Source organism: Haliotis cracherodii, unplaced genomic scaffold, assembly GCF_022045235.1.
Source record: "Haliotis cracherodii isolate W230 unplaced genomic scaffold, xgHalCrac1.p SCAF_1, whole genome shotgun sequence".
Lineage (NCBI taxonomy): Eukaryota > Metazoa > Mollusca > Gastropoda > Lepetellida > Haliotidae > Haliotis > Haliotis cracherodii.
Window position 1 is genome coordinate 3,035,728 of NW_027266264.1, and position 17,269 is coordinate 3,052,996.

General features: G+C 40.0%; 2 protein-coding genes across 4 annotated transcripts; one reads left to right on the forward strand and one right to left on the reverse strand.

Moving 5' to 3' along the window:
• Positions 1-256: 256 nt before the first annotated feature.
• LOC139458906 (neuronal acetylcholine receptor subunit beta-3-like) lies at positions 257-8,064 on the reverse strand. 2 transcript variants are annotated; one of them, XM_071240345.1, is made up of 8 exons: positions 7,906-8,064; positions 7,563-7,660; positions 6,667-6,797; positions 5,770-5,814; positions 5,526-5,635; positions 2,824-3,362; positions 2,291-2,478; positions 257-2,010 (listed from the first exon to the last, which is right to left on the reverse strand). In XM_071240345.1, the coding sequence occupies exons 2-8, from the start codon at positions 7,621-7,623 to the stop codon at positions 1,705-1,707; spliced, it is 1,380 nt and encodes a 459-aa protein (XP_071096446.1). In that variant the 5' UTR covers positions 7,624-7,660; positions 7,906-8,064; the 3' UTR covers positions 257-1,704. The 2 variants fall into 2 exon arrangements, with proteins under 2 accessions (XP_071096446.1, XP_071096454.1); XM_071240353.1 differs by lacking the exon at positions 5,770-5,814.
• A 1,004-nt stretch (positions 8,065-9,068) lies between these two features.
• Positions 9,069-16,546, forward strand: LOC139471458 (cytosolic iron-sulfur assembly component 2A-like). 2 transcript variants are annotated; one of them, XR_011653840.1, is made up of 6 exons: positions 9,069-9,243; positions 9,640-9,804; positions 10,963-11,012; positions 12,172-12,217; positions 12,800-13,699; positions 13,736-16,546. XR_011653840.1 is itself a non-coding variant. In XM_071253822.1 (5 exons), the coding sequence occupies exons 1-5, from the start codon at positions 9,090-9,092 to the stop codon at positions 12,904-12,906; spliced, it is 522 nt and encodes a 173-aa protein (XP_071109923.1). In that variant the 5' UTR covers positions 9,069-9,089; the 3' UTR covers positions 12,907-16,546. The 2 variants fall into 2 exon arrangements, 1 of the variants encoding a protein (XP_071109923.1); XM_071253822.1 differs by having other exon boundaries at positions 12,800-16,546.
• Positions 16,547-17,269: the final 723 nt, after the last annotated feature.

A 17,269-nucleotide genomic window follows, 5' to 3' on the forward strand; every position in this document is an offset into this window, starting at 1 on the left:
CAATATTAAACACGTGCTTGATTTCTCAACAGATTGTTGACCTGATCGATAAAAGTAGGACCGATTCTTCTTTCGAATGCATGGTAATCTTAGATTATGTGCATGTGTCGTTCGATTATAATCTTCATGTACAGGTCTGTGCATGCATAATATTAATATACTAATGGAATAAAGTAACTGTGCTTACAATAAAGTGGGGTACATGTTAATAAAAATAACAACGTAATATTTGGTCATTCGTCTGATCAATGTTTTATCGAAACAAACCCATTAACAAAACCTGGTATCAGGAGTCGATACGCCCTAAAAGCAGTGTTCAACAAGTCAATTGACAGTGTCATGACACTTCTCTCCTCCGTGTGTATGGCATCTGACCACGTTCAGCCTGATGTCATAGAGCACTTTTACGCAGAGATAAGGAAATGTCTTATGAAGGCTAGCTCTAACCATATCCCCCAAAGTGGAACATGATGGGTTACATGAACCCCACTATGACATGAGGGTGGCAAGACGATAATGGATAGCCTGAGCCTATAGCGAAGTGGATGCAGTCACGCCAATACACAACACAAAACGTCAATGCCAGAGAATAACCAGTCTCGATTTCCTGCCGAAAACATACTATTGGGCCTAAAATGTAAAACAGGAGTGAAAAGTTTATGAATGAAGCACTTAAAATCAGTGATGACACCAAGTGTCCGCAAATAGGGTAAGTATGTCCTGCCCGACCGGTAGAACCCACCACTCACACCTGTAACAACAGTACGCGTCCCCTTTGACAGCCATTTAGGTATTATCTTCCATACATTATTACTTACATTGAATGTGTTTTCTCCCTCCATGACTAAATCTGTTCGAACAGTTAAAATTTCCTGTACAAAGTACAGATAGAGGAATATAAAAGCGTCATTGAACTGCGTGATATGCCAGATGGCAAGAGCCCTACAATATATAGCCATGTTAACATACATTTATTACGAATATCGTGTCACCGCCACCACGTAGTGTAGGCTTGCTGTTACAGGAACGTGTACCACGTCCCATAAAAATGTATTTGGATGGTAGCTGCACCTGATGAGATCCTCATTCATTGTTCAACGCACCAGGAATCAAATCTCTACTGGGTTTTACTTCGACAGGACGAGTTCCTTGATGATAATAGCCAAATCCACTTCTTAGACGGTTGTGTTTAGTTGATTGTTTTTTTCTTGGGACAGAGAACATTTTCCCATTTCCTGTTTACTTAAATATGTTTCGTAAAGGGCATATCCACGACATACAGAATTTGAAGTTATAGTTTGAAACTCTTTCCTCTGATGATTCTATTTTGAATACAGCCATTATTCTTTTGGAATTATGGATCTTCAGGAATGTCAGAAGAACTGAGATGTATGAGTTCAATGCGTAAATCTCAGCTAGTGTACCTAAGAATGTTGAGGATTACATTCAAAACAGCACAAATTTCAATTATCTTTTGAAGGATCTTTTATTATCCACGGAATTGTATTAAGCTGTAGCAGACCTTATCTTGTTACTAATTGTTTTGAGAATTATCTTGACTTCTCATGACCACAAATATATCCAGTTCAACTAGAATAAAAGACTTAGCACAGAATGTGTGTCAGCTTCAGATCCTCGAGTAATCTAATAGACAGAAAGGAATAGTAGCAGTTTCAACGTCCTGGGTGACTATCAGTGTCGACATCAGTTGGACAGTTCGACGAGGAAGACTATAAGCACCACTAGGAACAGCGCCACGTGGAGGAGGAAGAACAGTCGGTCAAGAATGATGGCTACTGTCAGCCAGTCATCGTATTCCAGATCTACACTATCAGGGTCAGGTTTCTTGTCTTTGGTATGTTTCACCAGATGGTCTAAACTCTCTGATATCTTTTGGTAGGACTTTAAGATGGCACCAAACTCTGTAGGAGATGTTGGCGCTTCCTCAGATACGAATGGAATCACAGCATTAGTGCCGTTTGCTTTAGGGTTCATCTTGTTGAGGTGCTTCTGGAAACAAAGGACATGGTTCATAAATGGACCTGGCAAGAACATTATCTCAGTGGTTTTACAGAATTTTAATTAAAGTTAGTCTAAGATCGAAGTTGATTGTTGCTGCTTCACAATATGTATATATGAAAGATTCTACATCTCCAAGGGGACACGGATAAGATGAAGAAGAGTTGTATCCCTTAGGCGTTCCATAATGTCAGGCTTCCGCCCCTCAACAAGCTGACCCGTGATATACCTGAAACACTGTGCACGGCGGCGTGTAATCAGTCTCACTTACATCCGCATATTCTCTGAACTTATGTGGTCTTTTCACGCACAGTATACGACCAAGCCTGTCAATGAAGATGCTGCGGACCATAGGAGGAACCTTCCAGCCTTGTTGACCCTTCAGATGCACCCTGAGGACGACGACAGCCAGGAAACACGATGTGCTGGCCCAAATCATCACCAGCATAAAATACACGCCTGAAATATGTAAAAGACATTAACATATTTAGGTGAGGTAGTCTATTGGTTAAAGCGGTAGGCTTGTCACACCGGAAAACCTAGGTTCGATTTCCCACACAGACAATTGTGAGTCGCCCATCTATGTGTACACTGTCGCCATATAGCCGGTATAGCGACTAAAGCGCCGTGTCAAATTCTGCCACCCACTCACTCATCAGGGGAAGCCGGAACAACGTTATCTTACACAATGAATGCTATCAGTTAGTTAATAACAGATCACTGTTATCGTTAATAACGAAACCGGAATATTTGTATTTGTATGGCCGTCATTATCTCTGTACTCACTATGATAAATGGACTTACATATAATTGGCAATGGTTTCGAGTTTGGAGGAAGCCTTTCCAAAGTAATAAACTGGAACAATGTAACAGACAGGAAGACGGTGACTTCGAGCCCAATCTTCTCCCCAGACGCCGGGGGCAGGAAGAACCCGACGGCGGATATACTACAGATCAGGCAACACGGGAAGAACAACGTCAGAAGGAAGAACAGTGGCCGTCTACGTATGTTCACAGTGTAGATGATGGTGGTGTAGACGCTGTTGGTGTATATGTTTGGGTTCGTCACTGCACTGACGCCTGTGAGGAACCACTCAGCGTTCTCTTGGTACGACGCGACGTCTCCTTGCTCTGTGCTTGACAGGGTCACCATGGAGTCGTCATACACCCACAGTCCGAACTCCAGGGGGCACTGCTGCAGGTCAAAGGGGAAGTAGGTGGTGTCCACCGAGCAGATGCTGCGGAGGATGGTGGGGAAGAATTGGGAGACGTTGCCCTCACTCGTTACTGCCAGGTTGTAGAATTTCCTCTCCGACAGAGCTACATTATTGCCGGAAGCAGTGCTGAAACATGTGACACATCAAGTGTATGACATGTACCATGTTGTAGAAACTAGCACATTTACATAGTACATACTACTAATACTACTACTACTACTACTACTACTACTACTACTACTACTACTATTAAGGGCCTGATGAAGTACGCCTCTCAAAACTGGGTTACAGAAAGCCAAGAAGAAACTCTTTTTACCCTAATAAATCTTTCTCATTATCGTTTGTACATTTTGGCTATGTCATTCTGTAATCAAATGTATGATTTACCGATTGAGAAACGGAGGTCACTTAAACAATTTAACCAATAATTTCCACAGAATCATCTTGATAAATTAAAAGACATTATTTCAGTCACTCTTAATGCGGAATGTTCTATGCATGACATTAGCTGTTGCGTGTATGCTGCTGCTCGAACACTGGAGGAACTCCATACAGTTTCCTAAAGACAATGAACCAAAATACGGTAATAAATAAATCATCAAAAGAAAAACCGGTTCCAAATAAAAAATAAATGAAACAAGGAAAGCTATATCCTGGATAGAACTTTGCTTGACATTCCTCAGGGCAACCAATGTCAAAGAGACAACAAAGAGAAAATTCTATATCTTGATTCTCCAAAGGCAAAATTAAAGCTTTGGACAGAAAGAAAAAGTGAGTGGGATAAGAAAAATAATTTCATGAAACAAACTAAACTTTTTAATTTTACTGAAAAACAGTTTTGCAGGCAATTAAATGCAACTAATGGCAATGATGAGAAAAGGCCAACCATGGATTCCAGTGAAAGGTTTTGGAAACTTTGGTCTATACTCGGCAACTGTAACCTCGAGGATCCATGGGTAGAGGAGTACAATAATAGTGTACATGACAAAATAAAGTAACCATGGTTGTGTTTCATTACACTTGATTGCCTGAAACAAAGGCAATTAAAAAATCCGAATCTAATACGGCGCCAGGGCCTGATGGTATTCTAAACCGGTTTGAGAAACGGTTCCCTTGTGTCGAAACAGCATTACTTCACTGTTTAAATTCTCTTATGGATACAGGGGATGTTCCGCCTTGGTTGTGCAAAGGTCGAACAATATTTCTCCCAAAGAATGGTGATTTGACTGACCCTAAAAACATCTGCCCTTTTACGTGTCTGAATACACCTTACAAAATATTCTGACAGATCTTGTGTCATCATACTGCGCTTCCAATGACATTATGTACATGGAGCAGGCTGAAAAGTGAAACAGAAGGGTTTCTGTTTGTTGCTCAGGACCAGTCACTTCCCACTCAAAACCTTCAATGTGTGATTTTGTGTCAAGATGTAAATATGAATGTAGATTATGTAATGAATTTAATGAGACTGTCCAAGACATTGTCAGTTGATGCCAAGCTTTGGCAAAAACACAGTATCTTAAGCGACATGATGGAGTGGCTAGATCATTTTATTACCGTCTTCGCAATGCTTGTGGTTTTGACACAGGGGTCCATCCATGGTACGACCTAGAATATGTAGAGGGCGTCATAGAAAATGACAAATACAAACTTCTTTGGAATAGGCCCGTTTACAGCCTCAGACGTACCCAGACCAACAAACCTGATCTTGTCCTTTTGGATAAATCCAATGAAATCCTTTATATTATTGACTTTTCTGTCCCTTTTGACACTGATGTGATTGACAAGATTCAGGAAAAACATGGCAAATATGCAGACTTTACTTTCGAAATGTCACGCTTGCATCCCAAGTACCAAGTTGTCCGACTCCCTATTGTTCTGGATGCCTTAGGTTTGGTACCTCCCAATCTGTTGACAGACATTGGGAGAGTACCCGAGTTTGCTACCAGGAATACATCCCTTCTGACAATCTGGGTAATACAGAAGGCTGCAGTGTTGGGGAGTCTTCACATTCTCCGAAAAGTTCTGAGCTGATGATGAGCCTAACCAGCCTGACTGTGCCAGGATCACCCAAACCTTCTTGTTGCGTTTTTATTTTAATCTGTACATAATAATAATTATTATTATTGTGCACTTGAATTGTTATTGTGCAGATTGACGTAAGACCGAGCAACAAGAAGGAAAGTCGTTGAGAGGCTTTTGTCACTGAAAGACTGACGATATTAAAATTTTCTTACTTTTCAAACTTAGGATAACACACACGCTTTGACATATTCTAAACAGACATACTCATCATAGAGAGTGACGTCAGGGGTCCAAATACGGTCATAGGAAACGTGGATGGCGTCAGTTCCATTGAAGTGGGCAGGGTTCCACCGGAGTCGGCAGTCGTTCCACTTCTGAATGAAGATATGGATTCACATGTCAGAGAGTGTTTTCCGACTCATTTTGTCTATCAGTGACAGAGTCAGGAATGGAAAGATTAATCACATTTGGGTGGTGTAACGTGCTATCTAAATAAAATGTATCTCACCAGACGTATCCACGCGTTGCTTGTCAATATCTGTTTCGTCTCCGACTGTAAGGGACAACCATTCATACGATCACATTCATGCGATTACAATATTCAATATTACAGAACAGGTGTTTGTTTGTTGTTTAACGCTGCACTCAGCAATATTCCAGCTATATGACGGCGGTCTGTAAATAATCTGGACCCACAGGCCGAACAAGACAATCCGGTGATTGATATCATGACCATCGATCAACGCAATTGGAATAGGATGACATGCATCAACCCGATCCCGTTAGTCGCCTCTTACGACAAACATAGTCGCCATTTACAGCAAGTATGGGTTGCTGAAGACCTATTCTTACCCGGATCTTCACGGGTTGCTGAAGACCTATTCTACCCCGGATCTTATCGGGTCACAGAACAGGTGTAAACAATGGATTGAATGACAATGGTGCGATAAGATACATTTCCAAGGTGTCTCAATGGTAAGAAATCTAGCATTCTGTCATTATTGGCGAACTGGCGAGCGATGACAGCATTCTCTGGTTGTAGCTGAATGTCCAGCGTGGGATCGGGGACAATATTCAAATGCAGTTTTATTATGTGTCATCGTTACCCCGACTACGTGGGTCGATGTTCACAATATCAATCACTGGATTCGATAAGACTCGATTACTTACAGACATATCCCTGGAAATCTGCTGAATGCGGCGTTTAAAAACCAAACAAACATATAATGTTGATTGCTTCTTGGAACCGTCTTGGAACCCAATGGGTCGTTGTTCCTACATTCAGCAAATACATTTTTCTGTTCAGACTCGGTAACTGATATAAGTCTGAATAGTTGACAATAGTTTGACATAAACACCCTTCTTTGTCATAAGTATCACAACAGCAGGCCGAGTTAGCGCCTACCAGAGTGACGACCTGTCTGAGAGCCATCTCCATGTGCACATCCACATTTGAGGCATTCTCACATCGGGGCCGCATCTCCTTCTTGTAGGATCCAAGCACTGTTTCTATAAGGTCGCACGGTGGAGCATTACCTTGGAACGATATGTCAATGATTATCAGCCAATGAACTAATACAAAACCAATATAAACATCATGATCAAATTCAACAAGGTCCTCTTATATCAGGTTTTTGTTAAATAATTTGTATCAAGTGAGTTTCGGTAATTATATTTACTTAATAATATGTACACTACGGTAGCAACACGGAAGCAGTGTACACAACGTCTACCTAACGTGGAAGTTCGCTATGTGAACATTTATGTTCAGGTGTCATGGCGGATTCATCAAAGGTTGTATTAAAAACAGGAAACGAATGCATTTAAAACAAACATCATGACGAAGGGGTGTCTAGTGAAGTACCAGAGGTACATTTCTTGTACAGCCGATGAAGCCACATGAAAGATAATGCAGCGTGTTGGTGAAGATACATATGGAAAATTTACATGATGGTAGCCACAGATTTCAAGGTTATGCGACCTGTAAAGATCTGGGGTAGAATAGGTCTTCTGCAACCTAAACTTGCCGTGAAAGGCGACCATGCTTGTCGTAAGAGGCGACTAACGGGATCGGGTGGTCAGGCTCGCTGACTTGGTTGATGCATGTCATCGTAGTCCAATTGCGTGGATCGATCCTCATCATGTCAATTACTGGATTGTCTGGTCCAGACTCGATTATATACTGACATATTGCTGTGTGCGGTGTTAACAAACAAACAAAACAAAAATCAATTTTATTCAATGTAAATATCGTGGGAAATGTCGCCCTGGCGCAGAGGGAAGAGTTGCATGTGTACTCACAGGGCTGACTTTGTGTCTGATGGAAAAGACACATCACAAGACACAGACACAACAATGCCATCTCCTGTTATCAGCTGTTGATCGGTAAGCACAAGGAACTGGAATCGGGAAACAGAACATTCTTCTGAAACTAGCACGTGTGTCATTTTATACCTGATATATCCTTCCTTTTTTATCTTAAAATCTGATTCTTACAAAAAGAAACTTGCTACCATCTCCACAGACCCGTTCATATTAAAGCATTAACATAGTATACATTATTTGTCGTAATATATTATACACATTACATTTCGGCTTCTCTATAACCATTTACAGAGTACAATGTCCAGTGGGTTATTATTACCTCTATTCTTCGTGTCCTCATCTACACTACAGCAATAGTTCAGCAGGTTAACGTTCAGTCCACCAGTATGTCTTATCTCAGGGGAGAGACGTACCTCTTACATCTTGGAATGTCGGACAGCAGTCCCCCCACCGAACACCACCTCTTGCACTCACTGTTACAGCTGTTCACATGATTATTATAATGCATTATTATTTTACGTCATTCACCCAGGTAACAGATCGGTAGTGAATACGACAATGATACAGGTAATGTCTTGTAGGTACATAACGATCGAATAAAGTTATTATATAATATTGATGACATGTTGACACCTTCATAATAAGTAAGTGAAACATCTGTTGTTATTTACCAGTCATCGTTCACAGTGACCTTTTATGACAATATCAGTCTGTATATGTATTGTTAACCAACACTAACACTAACAGTGTATCGCTGGTCCATAGTTGACGTAGTTCATTATACGTCACGGTAATAAATTAATGTATTTTTTACCCTTTGCTTGCCCTATTCGCGAACACCTGGTGTCATCACTGATTTTCAGTGGCCCATTCCTATAATTTTCACAGCTATTTAGCTCTTTCCAACAAATGCATCTGTTTCGGTGTATAATCTAGACTGGTTATTCTCTTGCATTGACAATTCATAAATGCATCTAAACATATAAGTACTTTTACCCCAAAGATTCTGTTTTAGTTTTCATTGTTATCAGCATCAGGACTTTGTGGGTCAGGGGCGGTCGGGTAGCCTAGTGGTTAAAGCGTTCGCTCGTCACGCCGAAGATCCGGGTTCGAATCCCTACATGGGTACAATGTGTGAAGCCCATTTCTGGTGTCCCCCGCCGTGATATTGCTGGAATATTGCTAAAAGCGGCGTAAAACCATACTCACTCACTCACTAATGCCCTTACATTCTTACCATATCAATTACATGATAGTTGTAATGAGACAGAAGTTTAAATTGACAAACAAAGATGATAATTTCGCAGGGAAAAGAGTATTCGGCATCACGACAGTCATCACTTGTTTGTAAACATAACGGTTAGTCGGTTGCGAGTTCAATTCAATGCAGTTGGGAGTTTTGGCTGGTGGCAGCGATAGTGTAGAGAGCTCCTCGAACGGGATATCGCTGTGAGGAGCTTGGTGAAAGGGAGATAACTCTAATTTGTTGACATCACGGCCTCGATGCAAAGCATTGTAAAATTCTTCAAAAATGCAGTTCCGGCGAGGATGAATGAAACTAATTCTCAACCGGAAACAGAATGTAACGATGAATCAACTACAGTAACGGATCCGGAGCGAGACGGGGAGCTGAAAATACTCGCAGAAACTATTTATGGTGAGACGACTAGCCGATAGGTTTTGTCCCTCAGTATTCGCTCACAATTAGTGTATTGCGACTTTGTAATACAGTATGTTGTGATCTAGGTGGTGATCTTCACAGCATTGTAAATAAGTATCATAAAACGTCACCTAAACATAGTAAAGACAAAAGGTTACCGAAGACCTACATCTGGTGTCGTGTCCTTTGAATTAATTTGTGACAAAGTTAAGGAGGAGCCGTTGACGATTACGTTTTATGATGCAGCAGAGTACAGCCGCAGTGTGAAATCGCACCATCCTCAATACTTACATAAAGTATGCACTAGTAATAGGTGTAGCAGAGATGGGTTTGTTGTAATCATAAATTTGGAAAGTTTGAAACCTCAGTCAAAGGAAAGTGTTGATGTTTCAGATATTATCCGTGATGTACGAGACCCAGAGAAGCCGGAGACTTTGGAGGAGCTGAGTGTTATATCTGAGGAAGGAGTCCATGTCTCACGACTCCAGGGCGGTCAGCTGTTGGTCAAACTGACCTTCGTCCCCACTGTTCCACACTGTTCTTTAGCATCACTCATAGGTAGGCCTTCTTGCTGTTACTCTGATTTCTAACCTTCCCTGTCTGATCTTGTCACACAGAACACAATATTCCCTCTACAGTTCATTGTTTATGTGTAGATGCCATGATACTCAAGAAACGCCAAATGACAAAGTGTATGATTATCTACAACATATCATTTTACATTTGAAACTGTTTACCTTAATGTTCGAGATATACATATGATATGCTGGTCTAAACATTTACTGAATGCTTCGCTCCGTCATCCAGTCTAATCCTGCTAATTGGCTGATTGGAAAGTGGTATCGAAGTACATAGGTTGCATATGTGGTGAATTTGCTGAAGACAAATGTCATTAAGTCATTTTCATGATATTGGCAAATTGTGATCAGACATAGCTTTCGCACGTTCAGGACATAGTAAGTAAGTAAGTAAGTAAGTAAGTAAGTAAGTAAGTAAGTAAGTAAGTAAGTAAGTAAGTAAGTAAGTAAGTAAGTAAGTAAGTAAGTAAGTAAGTAAGTAAGTAAGTAAGTAAGTAAGTAAGTAAACCCAATAAAGAAGAATCCAACTCTTGACATTAACAACCTCTGAGAAAAATGATGAAACAATATTCACCCAGAATGTATAGGATGTTTATTTTGGTACATATCTGTATTCTCAAACCTCTGTAGATCTATGCAATTGATGGATTCCTCTGCCCCTTCAATTGTCTTCTGAGGACTGGATTGTCTGGTCCAGACTCGATTATTTCGAAACCACCGTCATACAGCCATGATAGCTGGGATATCGCTGAGTGCAGCATCAAACAATATGTCAATCAATCAATCCTCAGGGGCATGAAAGATCACACCTTTGTGAGATGTAAGATAATTTCAGAAAGTATCGATAAGAGTGTGGGGCTGTGGGGTACTTTCTCATTTACATAATAACAATGATTGCTCAAAACATGCTACAACCTAGGCCTGTGAAAGTTGTGTTAACATGACTGAAGATTTCAAATGTTCATGTTAATTTCATACCCTTCAACATGTTATAACAGTTATAATGAAAAGTCTCAGCACATGTTACTTGTTCGTCCTTGACCTGGTCAAATCATCCAGACTATTATTGCTCACATTTATTTTATTTAGATTTCCAGTGACATCCCCAGGTACTATATTGGTCAGTGTTTTATTCCAGGTCTAAGTCTGCGAACAAAGTTGGAGAAATGTTTGCCTGAGCAGCACAAGGTATGTAGTTACTCCATGTGGTCCTGTTAGTATCTTTGTACACCAGTCAGCTGATGTGACTGGGAATTACCAAGATTACTGATCCCACGACATGGTGGACCTACTTTCCTCTCGGGATATCATGTGGAATAATGCCAGGGAATCTACAGTGTGGGAGACAAGGATGCTCGTCTGACCGTAGCAGCAACAGCAGTAGCAACTATGTGCAATAGTTATCATGCACCAGTACTGATCGCTCTTAGTCTTAATGATCTCGCAGCAACAGTAGTAGCAACAATGTGCAATAGTTATCATGCGCCAGTACTGATTGCTGTTAATGCTCTCGCAGCAATAGTTGTAGCAACAATGTGCAATAGTTATCATGCGCCAGTACTGATCGCTGTTAATGCTCTCGCAGCAATAGTTGTAGCAACAATGTGCAATAGTTATCATGTGCCAGTACTGATTGCTGTTAATGCTCTCGCAGCAATAGTTGTAGCAACAATGTGCAATAGTTATCATGCGCCAGTACTGATCGCTGTTAATGCTCTCGCAGCAATAGTTGTAGCAACAATGTGCAATAGTTATCATGTGCCAGTACTGATTGCTGTTAATGCTCTCGCAGCAATAGTTGTAGCAACAATGTGCAATAGTTATCATGTGCCAGTACTGATTGCTGTTAATGCTCTCGCAGCAATAGTTGTAGCAACAATGTGCAATAGTTATCATGTGCCAGTACTGATCGCTGTTAATGCTCTCCCAGCAATAGTTGTGGCAACAATGTGTCATGATTAATATGTTCCTCACCACTCAACAAGCTTATGTTTTTGCATCCTTGACCATGCCAGGATCTGAAGAAATGGGTTTGAATCCTTGAATTGCCCAGATTATGATCCTTTGTTTGTCAGCCCAGTACCTATTCCTTTGCTTTTGTGTAAGCTTCACCACTTTGGGCCTTCCTCCCCAAATAGCTAAATGCAGTGATGTAAGTTTTAGAACTACGGTGTTAAACCCAACTCACTCCAGCTTTTTCATGCTGTGAGTGCTTTCCATTTGATTTTAGAAGCATGCCAGGGGAAGCAACTCTTGTCTGAAAATATTTTGTTCACAATGTTTTATTTGACCAATAACATTTAATTGAATTTTACCATGGTTACAGGTAAAATTGATTTGTTTATAGCTTGACATCTTCATCAAAGAAGGAACCCACTCAACAGCTGATGAAAGTAAGTCAAATAATTTACATGAGATCATTTCATGAAGACATGTTTTTAACAATGAGTTGTATAAATAGTATATGACAGGCACGAGTGCAGTAATCTGTGTCTTACACACCCTAAAATCGCAACCATCTAGCATCAAATCCATGCATATTTTGTCAGTTCCCAGGCGCCGTGGCACATTAAGACATAAAACAGCGATCACGAGTAACGTCATCCGTCCAACTTCTTACTACTCATACCTGGTGTGATCAGCCACAAAATAGTTTCAGCCATATGTGTGGATTTTCAAGGTGATGATGATAATACAAACTAAATAAGATCAAAGAACTTTTATTAAACTCTCTAAAACAGTAAGGGTACAGGCATGGGTGAATTTGACTTAAGCATGAGAAACTTGTCAATGAATTACAATCAGGAAAGCAGTCTGTCTTAATCTGACCTTAGGTCATCACCATGGAGGAGCCAATCACAGATTTAGAATTTGATCTGACACATATGTTTGATGCCCCTTATGGGTTTCTCCCCGGCCACAGGTGTGTGAGGATGTTGTGTTGATGTTGTGAGGATGTTGTGTTGATGTTGCAGTCAACAAGCAGATCAATGACAAGGAGAGGATCGCTGCGGCCATGGAGAACCCCAACCTGAGGGAGCTCATCAACAAGTGCACCGAGGAACCAGATGATACGTACTGATACATGCAAGATGATACGTACTGATACATGCAAGATGATACATGCGGGCATGGAAGATGATACATGCTAGATGATACATGCCGGCATACAAGATGATACATGTTGATACACGCAAGATGATACACGCAAGATGATACATACTGATACATGCAAGATGATACATGCCTGCATACACGGTGATACATGTTGATACACGCAAGATGATACATACTGATACATGCAAGATGATACATGCGGGCATACAAGATGATACATGTTGATACGCGCAAGCTGATACATACTGATACATGCAAGATGATACATGCCCGCATACAAGATGATACATGTTGATACACGCAAGATGATACATGCAAGATGATACATGCCGGCATACAGGATGATACATGTTGATACGCGCAAGCTGATACATACTGATACATGCAAGATGATACATGCTGGTATACAAGATGATACTTGCAAGATGATACATGTGGGCATACAAGATGATACATACTGATACATACAAGATGATTCATGTTGATACACGCAAGATGATACATACTGACACATACAAGATGACACATACAAGATGATACATGCGGGCATACAGGATGATACATACTGACACATACAAGATGATACATGTTGATACATGCAAGATGAAACTTTCTGATACTTATAAGATGATACATACTGATACATACAAGATGAAACATGTGGGCATACAAGATGATACATACTGATACATACAAGATGATTCATGTTGATACACGCAAGATGATACATACTGATACATACAAAATGATACATGCGGGCATACAAGATGATACTTGCAAGATGATACATGCAGGCATACAAGATGATACATACTGACACATACAAGATGATACATGTTGATACATGCAAGATGAAACTCTGATACTTATAAGATGATACATACTGATACAAACAAGATGATACATGCGGGCATACAAGATGATACATACTGATACATACAAGATGATACATGTGGGTATACAAGATGATACTTGCAAGATGATACATGCGGGCATACAAGATGATACATACTGACACATACAAGATGATACATGTTGATACATGCAAGATGAAACTTTCTGATACTTATAAGATGATACAAACTGATACATACAAGATGAAACATGCGGGCATACAAGATGATACATACTGATACATACAAGATGATACATGTTGATACATGCAAGATGATACATACTGATACATACAAGATGATACATGCGGGCATACAAGATGATACACACTGACACATACAAGATGATACATGTTGATACACGCAAGATAATACGTACTGATACATGCAAGATGATACATGCGGGCATACAAGATGATACATACAAGATGATACATACAAGATGATACATACAAGATGATACATGCGGGCATACAAGATGATACATACTGACACATACATTACTAGTTTATTCACAGGTGGCAGAGTGATGTTGCTTGATCAGTATTATACATGTTGATAAGCACTGATATTTGAAAGCACTTGAGGAAAGTACTTCACAACATTTCATATAAATTCAAAATGATGCTCACTGATTGCGATTGCTGTATTTTTTCTGATTTGTGAATATTGATTCCATTTTGATTCAGAATAATGTATATTGAATCAGAATTATGTATGGACATTGATTTGAAGGATATATACAGTTAAATGTAACAAACAAGATGGCTTTATTCCCATGTTGTCCCTTGCCTCACTGTGGACAGATAAAGCCCAGGTAGGACTCACTCCAAGATGTTACATGAGCTGTCTAGGAGTTCTCTTTCTGTCTGACACTGATAATAAAAACTCCTGGTAATGAGAAGTTTCTGTACAAGCCATCCGAGGGCAAGGTGTAGTAGGACTCCTAGTAACGGTACAACGCGATACGGTAGAGGAATTCACGTGTTGATTTTACGAAAAAAGAGAACTAATTGATTACACATTGTATCCCTTTTGTAATGTGTTATCAGTTATTGCTGTATAGATATGTCACTTTTTAATGGTATATTCAGCTTTTTGTAAACGCATCTTGATTAATATTTTGATTAGGTAGACAAAATATACAGTCAAAGTCAATGTCCGAGGTCAAGGACACTGATCACATAGTGTAGCAGCAGATAGCAGGGGTACCTGTGTAGGGGTGGATGTTGAGGGTAACGGGAATTAGTATAAGGGTACCCAGAGCTCCAGATAACTTTTTGAGCAATTGAGTTTTTACACGAAGGTTTCTGTTTTAATTGGGTTATTAAATTTTTCATTGGGTAACCAATATCTTTTCACTCATCTGTTCATCACTCTATTTGGGTAAACATTTGGAGTTTCTTTTAAAAAAATGACATAATGTTTTAGATGTATATAAGGGTCCTAAATATAGGCTTGACTCAGAAAGTGAATTAGCTCGTAACTGTGTTTTGGAAATTAGCTCCGTTGTACGCATGCTGAAAAAACTTCATTGGGTATTTACGCGTGCTGTTTTCAAACAATTGTGTTTTCCATTTAATGCATGCGTTTCTGTACGCAAGGTAATTAAAAGTAATTGGGCTATGCATAGTTTTGGGGGGTATTTTACGCAAATACGATGCTTATCTGTAGCTCTGCCGGTATAGTTGTGTAGGCAGATGCTTCAAGACATTACAAAAAATATGAGTGTTATGATAATTGAAATCAGCATGATAAGAGAAACGTTTTTTTAAAGAAAACACACTTTTATGGATAACAACTTCTGGTCTATTGCATATAGCAATGTTTCGATGTAGGTCACACCGTTATCCAGTTTGAGTGATAACACCAGCTTGATAACGGTGAATGAATCTACCCCAAAACATATAGCGAGTGATAACGCCGGCTTGATAACGGTGAATGAATCTACCCCAAAACATATAGCGAGTGATAACGTCAGCTTGATAATGGTGAATGAATCTACCCCAAAACATATAGCGAGTGATAACGCCAGCTTGATAATTGTGAATGAATCTACCCCAAAACATATAGCGAGTGATAACGCCGGCTTGATAACGGTGAATGAATCTACCCCAAAACATATAGCGAGTGATAACGCCAGCTTGATAATTGTGAATGAATCTACCCCAAAACATATAGCGAGTGATAACGCCGGCTTGATGATGGTGAATGAATCTACCCCAAAACATAGAGCGAGTGATAACGCCAGCTTGATAATTGTGAATGAATCTACCCCAAAACATATAGCGAGTGATAACGCCAGCTTGATAATGGTGAATGAATCTACATCAAACGTCTCTACATGCAATAAGCCAAAAGTTGTTATCCATAAAGATGTTCATTTTGTAAGAACTCACAAACTTCTAGAATGCCAATCAAACAGTTGGTTACATGCATTTGCTTTAAACCTTATGTAATCAGAAAGTGTTTGTGTAGTAGTGCACCCAGATGACAATGTTTGGTCTCTGTATAGAAAGTAGGTGAATGTTTATTACATATTTGCCGATACTACTGATTATGTATATTTTTAAAATACTGTATGATCTCATCTTCCATCATGTCCATGGGTTATGTTGTTGTGTACAAGGGCAAGACTGGGTGTAGGTAATGGTTGTTGGTGTGTGTATGCAGTTTAACCCTTTGTGATTAAATAAAATTATATTATCAATTTGCGTGTGTGTCATTCTTATGCAAACATGTGAAACTACCATACAACACAGGTGCTGTGAGGTGAAATGGGATTTAACATCGCGTCCAAGTGTATTGCACTTATGTAGCGACCTGCATGCACGTGTGTGTGACTGCTTGTACTAGTCCGGACTGATGTCGATTTTATAGTGCTAGCCTACTGAGATACCATGCCGCAGTTTAACGTGAATACCCCACTCAGACACAGTATACTGACTCCGAGCCGACCAGTCCTTGATTTAGCCCCTAAATGCCAAGCGCCAGGCAGGGGAACAGCAAGTACCATCTTTTAACGTCTTTTGGTATGACGCGGCGAGGGTTCAAGCCCAGGCCTTCCGCTCTCCGGGCGGACGCTCTACCACTAGGCCACAAGGCGGACTTACAAAACACATCACTTCAAGTTCAAGAGGTTTTATTGTACTTAAGGCCTCCGGTCCATATACAATACAAGAGTACAAAGAGATAATACCCGTGAGTACAACACAGCTATAGAGCTGTGCTGCATACAATACACATGTGGAGACAATGTTACAAAGTGGGTGTACACAATTATTTTACGAAGTGTCTTCACGATACTATAAGATTCTTGCGCCGAGAAAGTTCATGATGAACACAAAGTGCTAACCTCAGAATTGTTTTACCATCATTAGAATTCAACAGAGATTTACATGAATACAAATTTGATAAACGCGGGTATTTCTGTGG